This window comes from Strongylocentrotus purpuratus, unplaced genomic scaffold (assembly GCF_000002235.5).
Source record: "Strongylocentrotus purpuratus isolate Spur 01 unplaced genomic scaffold, Spur_5.0 spur5_scaffold_4, whole genome shotgun sequence".
Lineage (NCBI taxonomy): Eukaryota > Metazoa > Echinodermata > Echinoidea > Camarodonta > Strongylocentrotidae > Strongylocentrotus > Strongylocentrotus purpuratus.
The window spans coordinates 28,166,541-28,192,922 of record NW_022145610.1 but is presented as its reverse complement, the minus strand read 5'-3'; the positions used below and the strand labels follow the sequence as shown (position 1 = coordinate 28,192,922).

General features: G+C 37.4%; 2 protein-coding genes across 3 annotated transcripts in view; one reads left to right on the top strand and one right to left on the bottom strand.

The window, feature by feature from the left end:
* Positions 1-11,212, bottom strand: part of LOC592693 (sodium- and chloride-dependent neutral and basic amino acid transporter B(0+)) — a 28,227-nt gene extending 17,015 nt beyond the window's left edge. The window contains exons 1-5 of the mRNA XM_011665831.2: positions 10,710-11,212; positions 7,263-7,373; positions 5,941-6,045; positions 2,998-3,432; positions 1,114-1,270 (exon numbers count right to left, since the gene is read on the bottom strand). Of these exons, the coding sequence (XP_011664133.2) occupies positions 1,114-1,270; positions 2,998-3,432; positions 5,941-6,045; positions 7,263-7,373; positions 10,710-10,754 (853 nt within the window). The 5' untranslated portion in view covers positions 10,755-11,212. The remainder of the gene's footprint in view (positions 1-1,113; positions 1,271-2,997; positions 3,433-5,940; positions 6,046-7,262; positions 7,374-10,709) is intronic.
* Positions 11,213-17,374: 6,162 nt separating this feature from the next.
* Positions 17,375-26,016, top strand: LOC585277 (short-chain dehydrogenase TIC 32, chloroplastic). Of its 2 annotated transcripts, none has more exons than XM_785110.4 (8): positions 17,375-17,435; positions 18,167-18,400; positions 18,910-19,076; positions 19,647-19,818; positions 20,350-20,475; positions 21,779-21,943; positions 23,396-23,554; positions 24,175-26,016. In XM_785110.4, exons 2-8 carry the CDS (start codon positions 18,190-18,192, stop codon positions 24,306-24,308), a joined length of 1,134 nt encoding a protein of 377 aa, XP_790203.1. In that variant the 5' UTR covers positions 17,375-17,435; positions 18,167-18,189; the 3' UTR covers positions 24,309-26,016. The 2 variants fall into 2 exon arrangements, with proteins under 2 accessions (XP_790203.1, XP_011664132.1); XM_011665830.2 differs by lacking the exon at positions 17,375-17,435 and adding an exon at positions 17,447-17,732.
* The last annotated feature ends 366 nt before the right edge of the window (positions 26,017-26,382 follow it).

Here is a 26,382-nt window from a genome sequence, read left to right as displayed (position 1 = left end):
TGAAATTGGTGTAGGGTGTAGTCACTTTCATGAGGTATATTAGGAACTTTTAGATTTACACGACGAGAGCGTGGACTGCCGCGTGTGACATTGTGTTAAGGCACTGGGCTGTGCCCGGCAGTGCCTTAGAAGGACGTCACATTACCTTAAAAGGATAGGGACTTTTAGAATTGCACGTTGACAGCCTTGACTGCAACGTGTGACGTCATTTTAAGGCACTGCGCATGCGTCACGTCGTCTCAGTCGGCGATCGAGAATGCGTCAACCTTGATTTTCCTAAATCTAGTACGGTACTAGTATATGCCGCGTGCGCATAAAATATACAGTTCCTCAGGTAGACAAAGGAACATCCCTTCCCTGCTATTATGTAAAAATGTGTAGAACAGGTGTCACATGCATGTTCACCTGTTCTACACATTTTTACATAATAGCAGTGAAGGGATGTTCTACCACGTAGCAATAGGCCATTTTCGTAATGTAACCAAATTTAATGCACAGGTCTTTGTGAAGTGCCTCAATACAAACTATTTCATTCACCTGATAGGAATAATAGTGTTTCAATAGACAGAATCCTAACTGCATACATTATAGTTGTTGCCAGCTAGGTTGGACAAACATTATGGTTTGACCTACCTAGCAACACTTAATATATGCAGTTGCATTCTGACTATTGAAATACTGTTATTCATATCAGGTGAATCGAGGCACTTCACAAAGACCTATGCATTAAATTTGGTTACATTACGAAAATGGCCTATTGTTGAGAGTAGAATGAGGAACTGTATATTTTGTCCTCTTTCTTTGTCTGTCATGTTCATATAGTGTTACTTCCTACATGCATGTATATCGTTGAGTGCAATCTAAAAGATTTCTAATTGTAGTCAACATGGGCAGTTGAGTACGTTGACACGCATGGTCAGTTGGCGTTCGTCGTGTTCTCGTCCACTCATTCTAAAAGTCCCTGATGTCACACGTGGCGGTCCACGTTCTCGTCGTGTAAATCTAAAAGTAACTTTTAAATATGGATCCGGACTCTCATATATTCTAAATTATAGAACAAATACAAATATGGGCCTCGAGTCAGTGATCATACAAGCCTCCAACGATTCGTACCTCCTCCATTCCTATAAGCTAGATAAGGGAATCTCCAGACGTTTCCCAGACCCACGGCATACCCGAGACACGAGAGGAGGAAGTCCATCTTGTTGCTCCAGTTACCACGTTCCTCGTTCTCATCTCCTTCAAACTCTTTGTCACTTCCACCGTCAGTCTGAAGTGCAGACATTCAGAGAGAGAGAGAGAGAGAGAGAGAGAGAGTGAGAGTGAGAGAGTGAGAGAGAGAGAGAGAGAGAGAGAGAGAGAGATATGGGGGGGGGTGGGAGGTGGAGAGGAAAAAGACAGATAGAAAAACGAAATAAATAAATATGATTTATACAGTAAGAATTAATATGCCTAACTTTGCACGAGTTTCACAGAGCTTCATATTATATACGTTTGCATGTTTAGGTGATTGGTTATTATTCATAAGACCAACATTTTATTCGATTATTGTTGTTTACCAATTGTCATATACAATACTGTGTTTCACTTTTGTATAAAAATAAGGCAAATGAAGCCTTACCATGCTTACTGACATCCCAGCGAAACAGGAAGGCAAGAAATTGGGTGTTTTTTTTTCTCAAAGATTATATCAGGAATGTTATAGTTTTATGCACTGTGTAAATACGAAATATTTCAGAGAGGACAATGTGTAAATTTTCAAGATAGCAATATTAAAATGATGCGGTTTTAATTGCTGTAAAACTTGTATCATTATTAATTTCCCAATAGTCGGCTCACGTATGGGGAAGAGCTGCATCAACTAGATTGAAATCCCAGTGACGTTCAAATGAAGTAGGATAAAGGAGGTTTTTCAGATTATTATCACCAATGAATTGAAAATGTACTTAATTTCTCTACAGGAAGACTTTAAAAATGTGGTAAAAGCAGTGAGATGGAGAGATCGATCTCTCTGGTTAATTCCCCTATATTCCAAAGAATGTATGATATGTTCATTTACAAGGACATCTTACAAATGGGGAACAATTCGGCTGGAATATAGGCGTTTCGGCTGGATAACATTCTGTTGTGGATTACGTAATAACTACAATAGATGCCTTTTCACAACTGCTCGCTTAGATTCCGCCTGCAAGGATCACGGCTACTAATGCCGCTATTCAAAATGAACTATCATTACATCGTAGTCATGTACTGTATTGGCTTCCACAAAAGGCTGCCAAGTTATGTATTGCCCTATGGGCTCACTATAGTGAATGTGAGGGGCCCATAATCAGATAATACGCGAAGCAGTGTATTTATAAGCAGATAGTTGTAACGAACACGGAATTCACAAATAGAAGTAAATAGGAATGCATGTTGTTCGATTTCCTTCAAAGAAAACTTCTTTTATTTGTGGATAACTGCTGGCCATTATTATAATATAGCCCTAATTACAAGGAACTAGAAACTGATAATTGTATAACCTCTAATCAAAACAACTCCTATCCCATAACAAACGAAAGAACTTTAACTCACATTTGTTAAAAAGGCCTGTTGGAAGTCGTCAATTTAAAAGACTCTTTGAATTCTTAGGGGGTGGAGGAATGATTGGAATTTAAATGGTTCGACAGCAGGCTGCGATAAACTCCAGAATAATAAATGGTTAAAGTTTTGAACTTAAAGGCCCACTGCACTACTTGTAGCTACTTGCGCCCTCTATATAACAAACAATGCCTAATCGGTGACCATTGGTCCCCCATGATCCTCTTTTTCTTATGTTAACTGAGAGCTGAATTGATGAGATAACCACCTGTCCAGTGACCTTGCAGGGCGATCTAATCCCTCCTGTAAACTATGGCAGATAAGCTTTAAAAGGCCCGGTATCGACAAGCAATTTAATGTTTTGGGGATTATAATTTTACAGGTTATGTTGAACTGTTATTGGAGAAACATTCTCACCGCATCTGGGATGCTCGGAGGACGAGAGGGGGACTTAGATCTCTTCTTGGAGACCTCCTTGGACAATGTCCTTATTGCCGGTACTGGCGGATCTCGAGAACGAGACACCGACCGACTTCGGGCTTCATTGTTAGCCGAATGCAAGGAAGCCGGTGAGGTTTTCCCATTCACGGATCGGATAGACACTGGTGTGGCCCTACCGCTGGGAGGGGCGTATACTGATGCGGGCGTGGTCCGGCCACTGTGAGGCATGTGTGATGCGGGTGTGGTTCGCCCACTATCCGGCATGGGAGTACTCCGTCCGCTGATTGGTACGAACATGTTTCGGGGCGTGGTCCTACCGCTGCTTGGTTGGTAAGGATTGGGCGTGGCTCGAGAACCGAGTGACACACCCGCTGGAAGATACGCGGCTGCAGAACTGGTATTAGAAGGTCTCTGCATGTGAAGAAGAAAAAATAATCATAACATATGATCTTTGAGTTCAGCATAAAGAATGATAATTATACTTGTAATGAACTCATTTGTGATGAAATAAAATATTACATTAAAGAAATTGTGAAAAAAGATGATCTGATTAAAGCTCGTTTTATCTTTCTCTTTACGACATGTAGGACGAAAAATTCAGAGAAATTAAAACAGGTTGAAATACAACATTGAATTTTACTTTCATCTGCTCTTTAAATTGCATCTGATGCGATTAGAAGAAGCCATTTCATCGCCCATTATCCATTCCCGACTTTCAAAAAGGTTACAAATATAACAGTTATCAAGATTATCCCTACAAGACGTGTTATGTACTCTCTGCTGTTATAGGCTTTGGAGTGTAGATTATTTTACTGAGACAAATGTATCTTTTTCATGTTTTCCGTCTGTTTGGGAACTATACTGTTAGCAAATTGACAGATTTAACCTGATCTAAGTCTCGATTTTGTCATACATAAGTTTATATTTGAATGTATTTTTCTTGAACAAAAGCATTCTAAATCAAATGTTTCTGCCATTTTTATGAGGCTGAAGGTTTATGCAACGTTAACAATACGTCTATGAAAACAGTATAACAAAAAATAACAGTTATTTGTTGAATGTAGTTCAGACGGTCTACAAATATATTACCCTGAGTTAATACATATCCCTATATTTCTTTCAGGAAATTGCTCATAAACAAAGAGAGGGAGCAAAGTACAGTGCCTTGGTAAACAAAAAACTCTTCTAAAATTATTGTCTGTTGAATTATTTTCACCCCATTGGCTCATAAAAGAACGACATGCGTGTTAGCTGGAATGAAAACAGTTTTATTGTTCCGTAACCACAATTCTTGGTTTCGAATCTTTTGTTTAGATTTGTATTATAATGTATAAATGTACGTTGGACTACAGTTCTAAATCTCTATCCATTATTACACCACACTGTTTTTAAAACGAAAAGCTGGAGTTAACGATGAATCGCAAAAGACTAAAAGGCAGGATTCTGTCCGCGAGTGATAATCCTGTATGGTTATTTCAATTTGCCAGGCAATATGTTTACAATGACTTTGTCATAAGTTTAAAGTCATGAATTACTTCAATTCTTTATTTTTAAAAGTGTTATACAGGAAGAAATGCAGAATTTACCGTTCCTCGAAGAAGTGAACCAAGGAATAGTCGAAAGATAAAGGATATGCCAATTTTTTTATGTATAATGTACTAAGAGTCAAGTATTGACAATCGAATAATGTGCGAGGATAGACAGGACATTACTACGACGTAATGTGAATATCGTTTGCTATTGAATTAAATGTGAACACTCTTCATGTAGAGACCGGATTGGAAATCCACTCTTTTTGGAGTCATACTTTGTTTTCTTTGGAGTTGAATCCCCTTCGAAATTTAAGAGGAATCCATCCCAAAGGTGTGGGTAAGTTTTGAGAGTGGATTGGCTGGATTCTATTATTTTTAGCATGGATTTCCACTCCAGAAGGGTGGAATAATTTAATAAGAAATAATTAATACCCTATGATACCATATGTTATTCCAAATTTTAGTTATATACCATTTAATTTATGAAGGAAAAAAGAAGAAAGCATTTAGCTATAAAACCGTGACAAAGAATGATACATGTAATAAATACTGTTGATAATGATGATGATGATAATAACAATAATAATAGTAACAATAATAATTATTATAACAATAATAATGATAAAAATAATAATAATAAAATATAATAACAATACTATTTCCAAATTCTACGCAATCGTGCATTTTCAATAGTGTTGGAAGTCCATTTATTTATTCTATTTTCTTATATCATTCCACTATGTAAAAACGATTTATATCCGTGTTTCCATATGAATATGTCATTGTACATTTGCTACTGTGTATTATCTATTTGTGTATATTATTTTCTATTGTGTATTGTATATGTGCTTATGTAATGCCAACAACTGAATTTCCAAATGGACCAATACAATTAATCTGAATCTCAATCTGATTCTGAATATTTCATCTGCATTTCATTCGATACTAACTGTTTGTAAAGGTTTCATTCATGATGAACCAGGATGCTGAACTCATTCGACATGCTATAGGTAAACCAATCTTTGTTCTGGAACAGTTTCAATATTGATTTTGTGATACTTCGCTGCACGCTTTAAATTGTCATTCAAAGCACATTCTCTCCAACAATAATATTTTGTATTCAAGACAATTTTTCTTTGAAATCCCTGGATAAAATTAGGCCCGATATTCTCCTCCTCCATTTAAAATGGTCTAACAAGGCTCTGGTAGCTAGTCCATTTACGCAGTTTCTAAGCATCATACTGATTTCAGAGCATGTCGTTTTGGTCTCTGGTCTGTGTCTGTCATATACTGATAGCATGCATGTTTTATGTTATTTCACAGGGAACTTTCGTATAAAATAAAAGTGATGGTCATTGCTTTGGTGTTCAAGGCTTCATGTACTTACCCGGGAGTTGCTTACGTCGTTGGGTCGGTAGTGGACCGGGGTGGCCCTGGCGCTACCCACACCGGGTGGTAGGTATGATGCCGCAGTGCTCGTGTTGGAAGGTCGCTGCAGATGAATAGAAACAAAATGTAATTCATTAATTATCAAAATTGCAAAACGAGAAATTGAGAACATAACAAAATAAGATATCATCAGGAAATCCAAATAATTCCTAATTGATCACCTAAAACATAATCATTTCCTTATAAGAAGGTTCTCTAATATTATTGGTTTTAAAAGCATTTTCTTTAAGAGAGAGATAGAGAGAGGTGGGGGGGGGGGGACACTAATCTTGCATGATGTAGTAAATTGAATTACTTACAAACAATGAACAGAAATATAGTTACTTTTAAACGTGGGCATATTAGGTTCGTTTGTACACTACTCAAACTCAAGTGAATATGTGTTGCATTACATAATATCGATCCTATAGTATATTGAACAAAATTAAAAGAGAATGCTCTTTTATGCAACAAATACTTTTTAGGTGAATCAACCCTTCATGAAGGTTGTTTTTAATATAAAATATCAATTCTGTGGAAGCACTACAATAAAATGTGAGACATTTTTTCTTCTTCAGTACCTACAATCTGTTCATTTTGATCAGTTATTCTTTAGAAATTGGATCAAGAGCCTAATCGGTTCAACCTTAGTTCAGAGTTCAATAATGCGGGAGTCATTGTTGAAATATGAATGATGACATATTTGGGCCTATTCATAGTGCACTATTAATAATGGCCCGTACCGGGCTCCGCATGCTTGTCAAAATTACTATAAAGGTACAAAAAGTGTCAGGAAAAGTCAAAATAACAAGTACATGATTAAATAAAGCACTGATCTAGTTTGTTGTCCATTTTATATGGATCACAGTGAGAGGGAAAAATTGCTCGTCAACGAATTTTCCTTTTCGATTGATCCCGATAAACGAGACTGATTACAATGATCCCAATATTGAAGTATAGTAAAATTTGAATGTATGACTCTTACAAATGTAAAAAAGTGACATAGCATCCCCCCCCTCCCTTTCCAATCACATCTATGTCTATTTAATAAGACAGTAACATTGTAATGTGTGTATGAACATAAGTTTTAATTAGAAAACACAAGTAGGCCTACAGTTGAAATTCAATTTAAACAAAATGAAGACAGGTACTTTTTCACCGTGCTAAATTGATTCAGAAACTTTTTGTGGATGTGTGTTTTAAAAAAAAAATATTTTGTGCGTGTGAGGGGAGGGGGTATATACAGATGACCGACAATAATAATCTTTCATGTATACTTACTCTTGAAGCGCCCCCACCATTGTTGGGCTGATAATGTACTGGTGTAGCCCGGGCACTTAGGGATACGCCTGCTGGGAGGTAGGCCGCCGCTGCGTTTCCTGCGGGAACTCTCTGCCAAATGAAGAACGGACAAATAAATTATTATGAAGATAAAACGATTTGTTTTTCTTTCAAAAGAACAAATCTTTATTAGGTATTGCTCATGAATTAAGATATATGAAATGAAATAACAAGTGCTATACATAACATAGAATATAATAACATGTATGTTCAATCAAGGGAGGTTGTTTGTGGGCAAGTGCCCCCCCCCCCATCCCTCCCTATGAGAAATATAAAGTATATAATACTTGTTGTTGCAGTACTTTTGTCATGTGAGTTTAGTGCCCCTAGTTGTCTTTCTGATTTTTAAAAAATGCTGGTGATAATGCAAATAAATGCTATGTAAGCACATAAGCATGAAAGGATTTTTAGACTGATAAGCGCTACATTCAAAATTGTTTTCAGTCGATTTTCAATAAAAAAAAAAGGGAGTTGAATGCATGGCCATGACCTCAATTTGAACTATTTGAGGTATTATCTTTGAGGTATTATCTATTTTTGGTCAGGAAGGGGGAGGGGGTGGGTAAATTAAAATGAATTAAACAGATAAACGCTGTATAGAATGGAATGTTCATTCCAGGAATGTCACCACCCCCCCCCCCCCCCCTACACACATACACAATATTGACGCCTCCTTTAATTTGAACGGAATTTTGATATTGCATGATATGCCTTTCTATTACAAAACGGCCAATTCGTCTAAATTCATTGATTTTATGACAAGAAATGTTTGGTACATTGAATTTACATAACATTTTACTGTATTAAAGGGATCGTTTAACAATGTTAAATCTGAGATGCACGGCCCTACGTGTTATCAGTGTCTGTGATAATGGTGTAATATTGAAGCCCTAAAAAAATTGCGCTCAAATGATTAAGAAGTGCCTCCAAAAAGTAAAAGTCTTTGAGTGACCGGTTTTACTATACTCGACGTCGTTTTCCCCAATGGACTCGGTTTTCGACAAACGGTTTTCAAAATTTGTTATTCCAATCATAAATATCTTGATAATCAGACAGCCGATCGGCTTGTAAAAGTCATGGGGTTCCTGACTGACCTAAAGGTTTATAATTATCATTGCAGCATGAGCTAAATCCAGGAGTTGGTTTCAGAATCAGAGACAAAGTTACCAGATCCCTTTTAAAAAAATGACAAGTAACTTGACCTGTGAGGGTAACATTTTCTGTATGCCATCCAGGGAAAAATGAACCAAATTAATTTCCACTAAGACTAAAATAAATTAGAACATGGTCTATTTCAGTCTCCTTCAGCTTGGTAGTAAATTCATCTGTTAAACAGCTGATAATTGTAGCCTTTATAGTGTTTCACTACAAAACCATAATCTATGTGTAAACAATCTCTGCATGTAAACAAACAAGTTATACTCTGCTTTCTGCTTCAGAAGTCAACCAGATCATCATAAGTATAATTGATGATACAACGAGGTTATAGTACATGACTTTTATAACACGTTACAAAAATGCATGGCCAGTTAATTTGTTCTATTATTAACCAAGATATAATTTGCCAGTAGGAATTTGGTTTACAATGTTTACCAGTGAAAATACATATACATGTATATATATTCTTGATTAAACATTGATGCAGGTTTATTTACACAATATGAGCATGGAAATGTTTGTAGTACAGATAGGATTGGTTTTAGACCGATCCACTCTACAATATGTCAAAATGTCAAACAAAAACAGACGGACAATTTTTTAATAATTGTCTCTTCAGTCGTTTTTTACTTAATGTTAGAAGTATTAAAGAGAATAGTTGTATATGTTTGTTTTTGATAGAAACATTGATCAATTATGCATTATGAATAATTATCCTTAATAATAATCTTCAATACTATCACTCCTGATACTTTCGATTCCAATACACCAATTTGAATATAAAGTCAACTTTGAAATGAGCATGAATATAATTAATTTCCTGCAATATTAACATTGATCTTTCTTTTAAAAAATCCTCTTAATATCCTCTTAATATAAATAAAAGCTTCGAGAATTTTAATTCAATTGAAATGTTTGTGTGTGTTTTAGCTTCAATTATGACGACAATGAATGTAGTAGCCAAAGTAGTCACATTATTGTGAACCAATGAGTAAAGTGTATATACAATGTATGCATTTCGTGCTGTGACTGCTACCACTTCGCCATTGCTTGTGTGTTGATAAATCTCTCAACAGGACAATAACAATGGTAAATTTACCTAACGTACACAGTGAAGCTACAACGATTTGTCAATATTTCTTGTCAACGAACGGGGTTTTCCCATCATTGGACGCATGATAATTATGTACATGGTTAGAGATGAATCATCAAATCGCGGTGAATAAAAAAACTAAATGAAAATGCTTAAAATATCAGATCACTTCTACTTCTTCCATGACGATACTCAGCAGGATCCATAAGTAAGGATGTAGTGCTGAGGAATCACCTTAGATGCTCATTTGCAGTGTATGCCTGTTGTTGGTGCATTTAAAAGGTCGTGCGAGTTAAAATCACTGATGACCTTATAGTCATATGGAATATAGCCTATGTAGGATACAAATGAATTACATATACATGTACATGTAGTATTGCCATAGCGATATGGCATGCCCCCAAATGGCATCACTATTAGTATGCATATTAATATGCATGACAATCAACCTTGCTATTGTATGGCATCAGTTTGCGATGGCAGAATAGATGGAAGCCATTCAGTGTATGAAAATGATTCACTCCGACATCAAATATGTACACAACCATATTATTATCCATATATCAATTGCATTTACATAAAACAGTATTGATAAACATATTATATACGGCACACATAATAGTTGGAGTATGACTTTAGACTAAGCCTATATACATACATATCATATTTCACTAGTGAGCTTATAATAATGCGTCATACATGTACATAGAATGACTCATTATAATTGGAATACAATACAATGCATGCCATAATGAAACTATCATAATTATGTATATAATGATATTTGTTATTTATACTTGTGTTTTGTAAAACAAAATATTCATGTAACATGTGCAAGAAGTTTTTCCATTAAATACTAATACAAAAAGGAATGGACACTTGCAGTGGTGTATTGGTTAACTATATGGGAGGGCATTATTAGACATTGTCTTGTTATCTTACAAACGAGAAAACAGGTGAATACAGGTGAATACAGGTGAATTCAGGTGAATACAGGTGAATTCAGGTAAAATGAACACAAATACAATCAAAATAGTGAACATATTATTGTTAAATGCACAAACAGGCATCATAATTAACACGAAAGCATTCTCTTTTTGAAATGAAAAACGTGTGAATTCGGTTGAGTTTCTTACCCTCGGGCGAGCGCTCCCGTTAGAACCATCCTCGGGGCTCGGCATCGCTGTCTTTATATTTTCCTCCTTAAAGATGACACTTTCGAACAAATATTGTCAAATGTTAGACCATCTGCGATACAAATAGACTGATCAGTGGGTGAAAGATGGGTTTATTTCGATCCCTTGGCTTGGGCGTACGGCAAGCTATCTGATGCAGATAGATATATCACCAATGTGTCGCCGTTCCAAATGTAATTTGATCCGTCACTATCTGTTCCTCATCGCTGTATTCCTTTTTATGTCACCTTTCAGTTTCCCGCAATTAATATTCCCGCATGTTGTACCAACAACTTGTCGGGTACAGCATTTGGATTCCAAGTGTAGGCCGGCCTATATGTGACTTGCTGCAACAGCTGATACCAAAAGTGGCGCCACACTGTCTTGAGCGATGTAGCTTATGCGGAAGCCAACTGCCTATCTGCCGGCCTAGTTTAAAAATTCAGTCCCATTCATTGATAACAGTGTTGCCGTTTTCAGACTCAAATCGCACACGGAACACCCATTCATGATAATCATCCGTCCGTTGGTACAATTACAAATAGCACAGGGGATGAAAGGATTCCATGACATCACAATAGGTGATGCACAGCCATTGGTTCTCCACGCTCGGAATATGGTTCCAGGTTGTACCATAATAAGCCCATTCTTTCTTTTCCGACTCAACGAGCGCGAACTAAAGCAAGAATGAAACCAAGGCCCCGACCGTATGTATAGAGCAAATCTTTAATGAGAGCTGAACAAAACTGTTGTAAACAGGGTCGTATTTCGCAGGATAGGTATGAATAGGAGATGAAGATAATCAACTTACTAAAAGAGAGCTGTGATATTCAGGTCAAACAAAATCTGGGCAATGACTCGGTGTGTTGGTATGGGTCTCGATGACTATTTCCTGATACAAAAATATTCAACAGTCAGTTGTACCACAACTGATAAAACTGGTGGTCTGAACGATTTGATTCATCTGATTTGATCAAAACCGTCTCTACCCTGTGCATCGACCGGAGACTGTATAGTATAACCAACCCTGAAGAAGTGACCGAGGATTACAGGATCAACCTCTCCTCGTATCTTGATGATGATGATGATGATGATGATGTAGAATTACTTTCAAGAAAATTCGAAGTTACCTTTGGATAATCATATCTGTTGCATGCAAAACACCCACACCCACACCTACAGACACACACACATACGCACACACACATACTCACACAAAGGTAATACGAATCAAGGCCATGGTCTCATACCAAAAAGTGAACCTGTAACAAATTTAGGCATATAGCAAGCACTTTATTCACCCATCATTCTGTCTTTACTGTAGGGCATATAGATTCACAATTTCATTGTTAATGCTATAATCCTGGGCTCTGGTATGGGAATGGTATGCCGAGAGAACATGGCTATAATTCATTCTGGATCGTTTATTCTGCAGTAGATTGATTGTTTGAACCATTAAAGTAAAAACAAACTCACACAAACTGGCTGGAAATCATCTTCAATTAAGACACAATTAACTCTCATGTGCACGTAGTGACCCGTGTTAAGCACCATACTATTGGTGTCGGGCCTTGATTTCCTTATCTTTCTATGCTCATTACTCAGCCCCTGTACATCTTCTAAACCAATATCGTTTGGCACATGTCATTTAGTTGTCATCTTGAACATTCAGACGGTAAGTTTCGTAGGATTCTGTGAGAATTTATTTTCTATCATTACCAGAACTCAAGCTTATCTTTAAAGTTCGACGACTGACGCAATTGCATCCAAGTTTTGAGTATAGCAGCTAAGATTCATCAGGGAGTAATATCCGTCCTTCCCTTTATTCAGGTGCTGTACTAAAGAAAACAACTCATTGTATTTAAAGAGATACACTAAATCTTCTTAATCAACACTTTAAAATGAGGGGGGAAATGTTAGCTTTTATGAAATATTGTTCGGCACATTGAAAACAAATAAGCTACCCTATGAACTGTAAATGAAGCAAAATGAATAATGATAACAACATAAACAGATCATAAAAGGATGAAATAAAACGAAGAGAAATACTATTATTTTTGGTCCTCAAAGTCACAATCTGGAATTCTTTTTACATACTTAAAAGAATATTCACTCAAACTCCTATCATCAGGTGAAACTATTTTGAGGACTGCATGACAGAAAATAATATAAAACTAAATATATTAATGGAGAAAATCATCCCCTATACATAGGATATAGCATGGTATGATTTTTGTATACCCAAATGTTAACGCTTCCTGCTTTTGTAAGCGTTCGTGATTCAGGCAAAGTATGTAATTTCATAATATGCTGGATTTTCTCCCCCCCCCCCCCCCATCTAAAAATAGTGAGATGTAGGTGACCCAACTCCACCTAATTTCTTGGATCGAAAAAATCTTATACTAATGATGTTGTTTAGTTAAAACTGAGGGCTACTAGCACATCAAGCTTTATGCTTACTCTGTAAGCCCTCCTTTATGACGTTTATCTCATTTATTACGATTGAACGTGTAAATTATTTGTTTACCCTTTTCTTTCCGATGTCATGTACTCTATTTTATGAAAACATATGTATCAATTTTAAATCTTCTGACTTTACAGTCGCTCCCTCTGAACTTAAATGTATATTTGTTTTCATAAATTGGAGACGCAATGAAAAACATTGCTATCAATATTAAGCCTAGGCCTATCATTATGTGAGTTGTGATACCTATGCTTATATTTTATTTATTTTTCTGCAATTTTGTCCACCTTCGTGTCCGAAGTAGACATTCACCTTTTAAAGCCAACCTTTTGTATTCATTTCTAGTCTATTAATTGTGCCATGATTATTTTTTTACCCTACAAAAGAAGAAAATAAAGAAGAAATAAATTAAGTAAAATTAATTTTCTGTTCTACGTTTAGACCTGTAAACATGGTAATGACATTAACAATCTTTATATACCTCACTTCAGAAGTCCAGCCATTGGAAATTGAAAACGTTATTTTAGCTATTCCTGTTCGTTTGTTGTTTAACTCTAAATGGGTTGGGAGTAGAATCCATTCGGCCCCTATCTTTTGATAACAAATTTATAAAAAATGTTGACCAAAGGTCAAAGGTTACCATGGGAATTGCATATAGCGTCAAAAATCAATTCCCCTAAGATGGGATATCGACCCAAAAATTGAAATCAAGCCTAACTTTCTTCAGTATACAAGTGCAACTACAGATAATTTTAGGAGTAGAGTGTCTGAACATTCGCATCAATGCCTTCGTCTTCTTCACATCACTCCATTGATGCCAATGTTTTTAAACTGGTTTAAGCAGCTTATTGCCGGGAACGAAGGCAGTGCCACTTTCTCCACCGATATACCCTATTATGCATATACCACTTTTGACTGGCTTAACTCTTGAAATTCAGATGCGTGTAAAGACACGTATGTAGACATTATGTACATAGGCGCCGGAATTTGGGGGGGGGGGGGGGGGGCATTTTCGCACGCCCCGCTCCCAAAACACCTCCCCCCCCTCCCCCCCCCCCCCAAAAAAAAAAAAAAAAAAAAATCAGCAGTAAAGGAGTAAAAAGGGTTTGTATTTGAAAACCAAACAGAAAATACAAAATAATAACACCTGAATTGAATCCAGAACATCCCCCAATAAAAAAAAAATCTAACGTGGCTTATTTTTAATTCGATACTAGTGAGTTACAAATGTTGCTGAAATAACATGATTTTCCGGGATTTTTTTTCTCATTTTGTTTTGTAAATTATACTTTTTTATGCGTTTATTGAAAAATGATAAGTTCCCAAATTTTCATTCAGGCAAAAATGTGCTCATTTAGAAGCCTTCATGTCAGGGCCTGCAGAACGGCGGGCTCGGGGGCTCGAACACCCCCTCACTTTCTTTAAAGAAAGAAAGAAAGAATGAGTGACCTGCCAGCGTCACCAATTAATTAAATTAAATTTAAATGCCTATACCTCTGCCCACTGGAAACCCCTCAAGGGCCCTAAGGAGGGTCCCTGGATGCTTATCTGACCGTAATTAACTTAATACCAAAAAACCCTGAGCTTCAGGGGGCTCTGCCCCCTGGACCCCACCAAAGGCCCTCATGAGGGCTCCTGGATGCTCATATGACCGTAATTAAATACCTAAAACCCCTGAGCTTCTGGGGGCTCTGCCCCTGGACCAGGCGCGCCGGAAGCAGTTTGGGATTAGGGGGGGGGGGGCAAACATTCCAGGGGCTCACCTTCCAGGGGCATTGACGTAATGAGCAAAAACGTTTGAAAGGAGGGGAGGGGGGGGGGGGCAGAAGAAAAATCTGCATCACCACCACTCTTACAGGTTACATTCAGGCCCGGCGGAACGTTTTTCAAAGTGGAGTATTAAGCTACAGTCCCATATACGTCCCGGACCGTCCCGGACCATCCCGGACACCATCCGGGGTGATCCGGGATTCGGTCCGTGTTGACACCGTGTTGGCACCGGGGTGGTCCTGGATGGTCCTGGATGGTCCTGGGCGGTCCGGGAGTCGACCCCGGATGTTTTTGACGGTCAAAAACTGCCGGGGTGGTCCGGGACGGTCCGGGACAATAGTTTGATCCGGGGTGATCCGTGTAGCCACCGTGATGGGTCCGGGGTCATCCGTAGTGGCCCCGGGGCGGTCCGTGTTGATCCGTGGCAGTCCGGGAGTGAGTTATTGACCCCGGATCACCCCGGCGCCCCTACGGATGATCCCGGACCCAGCACGGTGGCGACACGGATCACCCTGGACCAGCACCGGGGCGTTCCGGGATGGTCCAGTGTCATCCGTGTTGGCATCGTGTTGGCACCGGGGTGGTCCGGGACGGTCCGTGGCGGCTCCGTGCTGGGTCTGGAATGATCTGTACTGCTGCCGGGGCTATGCCCGGACGGTCCGGGGCGGTCCGTAGTGGTACCGTGTTGGGTCCGGGGAGACGGTCGGCGGTTGCGATTTTTTGAACAAAACATCCCGGACCATCCCGGATCACCCCAGACCATGGTCCGGGATGGTCCGGAGTGGTCCGTGCTCGTCCGTGCTGGTCCGGCTTTATATGGGACTGGGGCTTTAACGATCAGGTAGAGCGTAAATTGGTAGGGTCAAGGGGGTGAGCCCTCGGAAGTTCAGGGTTTTTAGACATTAAATTACGATCAGATAAGCATATTTAGATACATTATTTGTGACACTGGCAGGTCACTAATTGGCGGGGGTCCAGGGGGCAGAGCCCCCGGAAGCTCAGGGGTTTTAGGTATACGCTTAGATCGATGAGCATCGAGGGGGCCCACCTTAAGGCCATTGATGTGGTCCAGGGGGCAGAGCCTGTTGAAATTCAGAGGTGTTAGGTATTTAATTACGGTCATATGAGCATCCAGGGAACCGCCCTAGGGAATAACCCCCCCCCCCCCTCAGTACGCCAGTGTTCAGAGGCTCATGTCTTAATTCTCACCCCTATGACAAAAAAAACACACACACTCTTTTCCATCCTCTTATAATATTTCCACGATATGCGTGTATCGCTATTTTAAAACCTCCATTGATAAATATAGGTGGCATGCGGAATGTTTAGGAAATTTAATTGTTGTTAACTTTCTTTTTCTTTGAATGGAATTTTATATGTGATTTGATTCAGGTTTTTGTTGTTGTTAAGTTCTTTTGGGTTAAAAGTACAAACCATCTTTATTCCTTTACTGTTTTTTTTTGTGGGGGGGGGGGGGGGGGCAAAAAATGTGTTTTGCCCCCCCCCCCCCCCACACACACACACACTTCCGGCGCTATGCCCTGGATGCTCCTCTGACCGTAATTAAATGCCTTAAAGGTACTATATATTATGTCCCATTTGCAGGCCAAAAAATTGAAAAGGTTAAATTCCAACGGCATTTGAAAGATAATACTAATTTAGAACTTTCCTAAAAAAGGTGGGGCTTGAAAATGTCTTCAAGTGGGAATATAACGACTATTCGTTGTCAAATCGACTTAGGAGCTATAGAGCCAATAAGTAATAGTCTTGATTTTTAGACTATTGTATCGAATGGTCATACATTTTATGCTGCGCAAAGATTCAATCAGTTTAAGTTTGGCCATCACAAGAAATGGGGTATTGAATTTGATGTAGACAAATGCTCATGTACCTTTTACAGCTCATGTTATGTATGTTATTACCAAAGGAAAAAAAAGCCAGTCGGTCACTCAATAATATGTCTGACAGTGAAGTCTAGCAAGTAAACGGGTTAATTTTCTTGCATAATTTGAATACTAGGACACTGCTAATGTTTAAATTTCACAGATAGGACATACATGACATATTCATAATCCCTGCAAAGCTCTACAGAATTTGAGGTTGGCTGCCCTGCAAAAGGGATTCATCTGGACCGTCAAGTAAACAGTTTAATCTGGTAAAAATAAATTAAGGCTCTGTGTTTTAACACAAATGTTAATTTTTCTTACTACACAGTTCATTTATTGAAAAAATGTTCTAATACTTTACTGTAAAATTTATAACGCATATACCATATTTATGGAATGCTAATATTATAGATATCTATGTCATAAATAAAACAATAATTAAAGAAATACAGCCAATAACAGCTAGCGTCGTCTTGAAGAAGACTATACCAATTGCATAAAATTTCAAAAGAGATAATAAGTTAGATAACAAAGTGGACTATGCACTATCGTCCAGCTTGAGCTGAGGTAAGTAAGAGGGCAAGGCCATTAATGGTTGAATATATTTATTGTAACAAAATGTTTTCCATCGTGTAGCTGTAATGAATCTTGACCACCTATTCCGTTCAGATGTTATGTGATTAAAATGAGTGAAATCATATTGTCTGCGTCATCCCGTGGGGCGTACGTTGGCGTTGGAGTCCCAGCTGCCCAGCACGGCTAGCGGCTGGGCTGGAGTAGCTGAGTAGGTGCTCTTCTCTGGCGTTGAGTTGTCTGCGTAATCTGACCGGGCACCGCCCCTCACCGACACCGGACGCGGACTAGGTGATCAGTAAGGCTACGGTCTGGTATGCATGGGGGAATTCCTTAATGAACAGTGTGTTTACATGCCTCTTCATGCAGGGGGTACAGCTAGGCCCTAGGGTTACAGGCTTATCCGAGTAATATTTAAAACGCAACAGCAATAAACTTACTTACTCATAAAGTCATATCAAGAAAAGTTTTTCATTAGGCTAGGCCAAGGTCATATATTACCAGGGCATAGGAAAAGACTATTCTTTGAATTTCAAAGTTTGTTTCCATTTAATTTTTAATAAATCTTATTTTATGAAAATATACTGGGTATTCATTTATTTGCTATTTCATTCTTTCATTCATTCATTTATTTACTTGTATCTGTAATCAGTTTGTTTTGTACAACTACAAGCTTTTCTTATATATACCTACTTGTAACATTAGCAATTATTATCAATATCCAGGCCTTTTTAACATAAAAAGCAGAATGTCTGAGTCGGAACCCACACCAAGTGATGCTGATCACAATGCAACAGAACAAACTGACCAAACAACAGAACAAGCAGTGGAGGTCCCAGAGCCAGAGGAAGAAGAGACCCAAGTAACAAGTTCAGGACCAGCTGATCAGGTGGTGGAAGTTGCAGAGGAAGTAGACAAATCAAGTAATGTAGTTGAACCCAAGGATGGAGGCCCTAAAGGTAAAAAAAATCAAACGATAGCATTTTTTCCCAGTAATGATTTGAAATTCTGTTTTGATTATTCATTTATGACCTGTTTTTATTCTTCTTTTGTTAATATGTATAATTGTCATTCCATTGTCATTGTCATTGTCAACACTTCCCAATTGTGAATTTGATACCCAGTTTGTATTTGTACATTGATTACTTGTTTACTTTCAAGATAGATTGTCAGTTATTCACTGTATCCTGTTAATTTATGACTTTTGTTGTTGTTGAAAGACTTACATGTACATATTCTATTTCAATGAATTTATTTGGTTTGATTTGATAAGTGTGTCATATGCGAATGTTTGGTTGTCAAGAGTAATTTCTGAATTCCTCTGTGTATAGACTGCATTTAATTGAATTTAAGTCAATGAGAAATATAGAATTATCATATTTTATCTTATTAGACAAACTAAATACAAAATTTCTATTTGCTTTTGTTTGTGTGTTTGTTTGATTATATCTATGTTTTTTGTTTAAAGTGGTAATCATCACTGGGGCAAACACTGGTATTGGTCTGGTTGCTGCGGAGATGCTGGCCAAAGATGACTACGAGGTCATCATGGCTTGCAGGAGTGAAGACAAAGCAAACCAGGCAGTCAGTGAAGTACAGAAGAAAGTCCCTGGAGCAAAAGTGTCTTTTATGAAGGTAAATTAACTTTTTTTAAATAAATTTTATTGTCTCCCATGACAGAGGAAACTTAAAGATAAAGACCAGTTATCGTCATGCGATTGCATTGTGAAAGAAACGTTGTGGAATCAATCAGAAAAGGTTGACCATCTAGCATAGTATTGGTGTGTACTGCAAGGTTCTGGAATCATCAAAATGATAAGAAATTTCGCCCAGTCTTGGTAAAGTTACAAGCACCGTACACAGAAAGATGGATATGGGACTACGCACACGTGCGTTTTATCTATCACCGTCCAAAAGATAAACTAATTAAGCAAATATAATTAGTAAGCGGTTTCCTGGCAAATTTTTATCATCATGTATTAGTCAAAACATGTTCTTTAACATGATTGGTAATAAGAGCTTCCATTTCATTTTTTTTTAAATTGGGGCGTTTCCAATACTGATCTTTACCTTTAACAATTGTTTATGCATTGTGCATGCTTGTATTTGTTTTAAAAAATTTAAAAATTAAAAGAAAAAACAATGACTGTGTATTCAAGCATGGTCAATCCAGCTCTTCATTAAATGTTTTTCATCTTCATACAGCTTGATCTGAATTCCTTGAAGTCTGTGAGAGACTTTTCTGATGCCTACCATGCAACAGAGAAACCTCTGCACGTGTTATGTAACAACGCAGGGCTAACTACCGGCTTCTCAACCAAAGATCGATTAGAGACAGAAGATGGCTTTGAAATGACCTTTGGAGTTAATCATCTAGGTATGACAGTTGAGGTCCACAAATTGTGGAGGTGTTGTGGAATAGTGGTTTATTCACTTGACTCTCAATCCTAGGGTTGATGGTTCGAATCCCAGCCCGCCACTAACGTCCTTTTGCAAGACATTAATCCACATTTGCCACTCTCCACCCAGGTGTAAATGGGTACCTGGCAAAAGGTGGGTTAAGAACAGCATTAATGCTGATGAGTCTTCCCTGGATGAACAAAATTATCCACATTATGTTGATTTTAGCAGTTTGAAGACAAAGTGAGGCTTCCATGCCCTTATACAGAAGATTGGATCATTGAGTTATCTAATAATATGTACCGGTATATATAATCTATATAAACATAAAGGAATTTGTATTATGCTTTCTCTCTTTCCGAGGCACGCAAGGAATAAGAGTCCAAATAAATGCTACATTTCTGTGTCGAGCATTGCTGAAAAGAAAGGAAGTATCACAATTTTGAGTGATCAGTAAAAGATTTAAAAAATTGAAAGACATCAATATCTCTGGTGGGAATCTTTACAGGTCATTTTCTGCTGACCCATCTTCTACTAGACGTGATGAAGAAAACAGCCGAGACATGTGATGAAGTAAGGATTGTGAACACTTCATCCATGCTACATGACCCAGAAGGTCCGGGCGGAAATAGAGGTACGTTTATCTTTCCTTTGAATTTGTATCACTTCCCCCAATGACGATATTCAAAGTTTGTGTCGGTGTTCTTTGTAAGGAATACACTTGTTGCATGGAAAGAAGACAATTTGTTTGGGGTCGAGATAAGATTTTAAATATGTAGTTATGTTGTGTAGTGGTGGTTATTTTACCTGACTGCTAAGAAAGCATAAATGCTTGTTAGTAAGCAACCAGAGGACCGACGGCTTTAGGTCCTCTCCGAAAGACCTGGTAATGAGGATTAATGCCTTACCAAAGGGCACTAGCGCTTATCATTGTATATATCTTTATATTGTTTTTATTGAAAATTGAAAGTTGATTTTGATATTAAGAATTAAATAAAGATTTCCCATTTGGAATCGCATTGATTAGTGACTGAGATGCTTGGGCTAAACAGAATGTGAATCAAATTGCAGATTAGGATATGATATGTCATAGAAATCAAGTGTAATTATGTGCAGGAAGGCTTTGTCAGGTGTTTGCTTTATACATACATGTATCATCAAGATAAAATAAATAGATAAACATATCACATATAAATGGTGCAGGAGATAAGGAAGGCAGTGTTATCTCTTATCATACACTTCAAATTTGAGGAGACAGATAAGATGCCGTGTACATAATAGGATTCTAATTACTGTTTAAATACAAGTATTTTGAAGGAAGTATCTCTTCAGATTATTAAACTCTACGCATATGAATGTTCATTTTCATGAGGAGGACGTGACTGACATTCTTTAGAAGAAGAAAAAAAATATCAAGACCAAAAAATAGTTTTGAAGTGGAAGTACCTAATGTCATTTGAGCTATCTATGGCCAATCCCTACATGGTATTCTTTTCTTCAATTTAGGATATAATTCCCTCTTTACCTAATTTCATAGCTATGATGATCCTCTAACGGAAACGTCTTAATTGTCACAAATACTTATTTCACTTTACTCCTCATAATAATAATAATGATAACAATAATAATAATAATATATGACATTTGTAAGGCGCCAAATCCACTTGAAATCAATTGTTCAAGGCACACTTGTGCGCACAAACACACACACAAATTATTATATGGTAACATGATTGTGAGAATATAGGAAGTCCTTTTTTTTTTTTTTAATGATGTGTTTCTCTCTATTTCTTCTTGCATTTTTATGATGATACAGGTAGCCCTCTCCATGGTTGCAATGATGTATGCCTGATAATAATGATGATGAAAGGTAATTCTCTGTATAGTAACAATAATATATTTCCTTCATTCCTCTCTGAATATTCATGATGATATAGGTCGCGCTGCTCATCTTGATTTCGACAACCTAATGATGGACAAGCCTGATACCTTTGACGGCATGCTGGCGTACAGGAACTCCAAGCTTGCAAACTGCGCCTTCTCAGTGGAGTTGGCTAAGAGGTTAAAAGGGTCGAAGATCACATCAAATACGCTTTGTCCAGGTAAGTGTTTTATAGGGATACTTGTTCACGATATGTACTGGTATCTGTGTTATCTATGAGCACTGATGTTTTCATTTATTAAGGCTGGTGTATGTGATAATAAATATAGCATGGTTATAACTAGTTCAGTATGTAGAATAAATGCAAAAATGTGAATTTGACCATAACATATATACTATTATTATACTTTCATATTTCATATATATTTTCTTTCATGCCATAAAAGGTATCTTTCATCACAAAATTGCATGAAAAATTGAAAGATAAACATGTAGACAAGAAATACCCTTAACTTAATTAAATTGATGTGCCTACATAAGAAGATGAACCACAATAATAGGCTCTCCAAAATCATGGAATTTGTTTGTGATTTTGGAGATGAATAACCTTTGCCCTCATGCTGAAGGCTTGTTGTACTGTTTGCTTTTTGTTTTAATGCAAGTATACCCAGGCCCAGCATAGGACGGAGCTGTCAAATGCCTGATCATTGAAGGATCAGAAAAACATCATTCAAACTACTCTCCATTTTTGGAACCCTGTCCCTGCCCCAGTAATAGGAAACTTTTGAGATAATGGACACCAAGCTTTTAATTGCAGAATACACTGTGACCTCCTTGATTACATTAAAACTTGCAAAGCAAATAACAACTTCCTACTGGTCCGGGAACGGTGGGCAGCCAGCCACTCGCCCTCTTCGCTCGATAAATTATTGTATTTTCCTCTGATACAAACAAAATCTGGGTTCCAGCGCATATCATCCTGTAACAATTGCCCCACTTCAATTTCATACACTATTCAACTTCCTAACTTCATCCTGGATCTAATACAACAGTCCACCCCCAACCCAAAGTCAAACATAACACCCAATTGCATCCCTTACCATATATTTTTGATGAAATAGAGCTCGTAGCAAATGTCACAAAAGAAAAAATTGGATCACTGGAATCTGGGCTCTGTAACAGCAAAAGTTACAATTAGTTGTTATCTCCCCAAATTTAATTGTATCTCCTTTAATCAACCGTAACATTACAATAAATGGTAACTTACAATTAATTTGATGTTACAGCTGCAAACATGTATAATGACGTCATGGTACGATACAATAAATTGCATCAATATTGGAAATATACAGTAGGCTTGCGGGTGCACCATGTGAGAGAGAGAGAGAGAGGATTGAGGCGTCCTGAAAAGGACTCTCAGTAATCTTTCTTGAGGGTGTGTATACCTGAAAAGGACTGTTTGTGTAGTCTTGAAAAAGACTGTTGGTTATCTTTCTTACAGTGTAGCCTATAGTTCTAAGGAGAACTATAGCACTTGGAGAGGATGAGTGGCGGGAGTGGCTCGACGTTTCGAACAGGTTGACTATCCGTTGTAGATGCAATAAATTTATATGATTGAATGGAAGTAGATTTTCATGTTACAGGGCCCTGATTTGTCTTTTATCTTCTTCAGGCTTCATCCCTGCCACTGGCCTTGGGCGCAACGAGACGCAATGGGCGAAGATACGTATGGCCGTAATCACCCCCCTTCTGAAGTTGATAGGCATCACACGCACAGTGGAGCATGGTGGTGGAATGGTTCATTATGTTGTGACCAGTCCTGACTGGAAAGGTAAGTCAGGTGTCAAAGGTTAGAGGTCATTTATACCAGCATTAGTACGTTGATATTGAGGCATAAAATTTGAATCAAAGGAATGCTAGGAGAGAATATTACACACTATGTCAGTACAATCTTAGTATTCAATGTTTTCAGTAGGAGTAAGACAAGGAAGATGTTGTTGGAGTAAAATAGAAAAAAGTTTGCAGTTAGGACTTAGGAGTTTTGATTTCTCTCGCAGGTATCACTGTAACAAATCTTAACTAAATTAGGGGTAATGTAGATTTTAGTGTAGATGATCATTCAAAGTTATATCCATATGTGCATCTCTCCTTTTGTCCATCTCTCTCTCTCTCTCTCTCTCTCTCTCTCTCTCTCTATCATGCTACTTCTATCTCTATCTTGCTATTTTCATCACTCGGTTAATTTCTATTTTTGTCTCTCACATTTTTTTTCCATATTCATCTCTCACTATATCTCATTCTATTTCTATTTTTATTTCTATTTCTGTATCTATATCTGTCACTCTTACTTCTATTTCTATCTCTTCCTGTTTTTCTATTGTACTCTATCTGTATTTTGCACTCCATTTTTCATATCTATTTCTCTCTCTATGTCACACTTCCTTATATTAGGTTTGACTGGGAAGCACTCTACAGATTTCAAGATAACCGACAGCTCCACAGAATCCAGAGATCCTGAGGTTGGCAAGAAACTCTGGGACATGTCGGCGGATCTAGTCCAATATGAGGCGGCCAAGACCCTGTAACAGCCCAAAACCACCCTTGAGCCCCGTTAACCTGTTGACTCCTAAATTCTCTCATTTCCATAGACTTAATACAGGAGTCACCCGCTTCCCGTTGGCAATGGGTTAAAAAAATGCCGGGTCTTACCATGAGAGTTTGAAGCGTACTTTGCTTCACATTTTTTATTGTTATAACACAATGATGCATTAGTATGTAGAGGAACTTTGTTGCAAGCAGCTGCTTTTTCTTATCCCCGCTTGAAATTCATTTAGTATACTAATAAATGCTGAGATAAATCTATGCTGTTTATCGTGGCAATGTAAACAAGTGCTTAGATGATGTACATCAGTAACAATATATTCGATACTAGATCTTCCAAAACCCTGTAGCTTTCTATTATAGCAATCAGAATTAATACATCTCTGCTGACACACCTGACTAATAATAAGTAGATTCTTATATAGCGCATTATACTCAAAAAGTCTCTGTGCACTTTATGAAGTAAGGTAGAATTTTTCAAGATAATTAAGGTGGTTGTGGTGGTTATTTTACCTGACTGCATAAATGCTTGTAGCTCAATGAGCTCTGAATTGTGTCAGTGTTAGGCCAGTTAGACAAATATCCCATGGCTTGACGTCGACTGGGCCTCTTCTCCATCTCATCATTCTAATTTGTTATCTCCTATCTTGTACCAGCTAATTGATGAAAACTAATGGTTAACTACCTGTACAGTTTACACTTATTAGATGCACCAAGTGTAATGAAATATCAATGATAGTGCTAGCATGAATGTTGTTGATATAGTATTTGATCTCACCAGCTACATGTATCATGTATTTTTGTATTTATTAAACTTCATTGATGTACATCAATAATCTGTTTATGAACATACACATCAATTTACAATGCAATGTAACAAATCAATATTCTGTTTGTAAGCATATAGATATCATTTTAAGCATTTTTAAAATGCAGTGTATATAGCAAAACACAAGAAAAATTATATACAGCAGAAAAACTTTTTTTTTTCTTCTTGTAATAACATGACACATAATGCAAAAGTAAATAATATAATGTAACATAATACATCATGTATCATCCATATCATTATACCCCAAAGCAACAGATTTTCACTATTTAACCATGACTTTGACAAACATATTCTTTCACTGTAGACATTCTTGGAGCTTACCTTCATTACCTGTCTTCCGCACTGCTTCAATTTAACAAACTAATAACTGTGTTGGAACATGCTTTTTCTTCATTTTTGCTCAAAATAAAAGTGTATGACCTTCTATTTCCTGCCATTGTTAATCACATTATTATATTATACATGTAGATGTTGATATACATATTGTATAATCCTGTCTTAATAAAGTACTTGTATATATAGTACATGTTTATTGTACTTGAAAGATTTATCCGAAAGTGTAGATTTGTATTTCGTTGATTTATTAAATGTATGTTTGTTGCTCCAATCTGTAATTTTAGGACTTCAGCATTTATTTACACTCGATGGTCCATGTTTGTACAAATGAGCTTCCTCCGAAATAATATTTTTGATTACACCTAGTAATATGTTTATCGTTCTTTCAAATTGGATATATGAAATTTTTTGGATATTAGTAAGTCTTGCCCATAATCACTGTCTAGACCAAGACTGAAATACTTATTTGTGATTCTGTTATTAAATGAAATATTTGTTTGTATAAATATATGTAATATACAGAATCAATTGAGTTTCTCTTTTTTGTTGTTGTGGAGAATGGGTGATGTACTGATGTTTCCTGAAATGCTCTAGGTTTTATTTCATCAGAAATACAGGGTTAGGGTTATACCTTTCGTTTTTTTCAGTAAAGTAAATTAGCCTTTGTCTTGCAAATTTGATTTGATTTTTTTTAATGCATAACAAAAGCAATTAGGCAAAAAAAAATGATTGTGTCTGTCAGAAATTAAGAAATAACCAGTAAATGTACAATTCATGTAGTCAATGGAATGTGCATAGAGCCAGGGACAGGGTCACCTATGAGTGTGAGAGAGAGCTAGAGAGAGAAAGAGAGAGAGAGAGAGAGAGAGAGAGAGAGAGAGAGAGAGAGG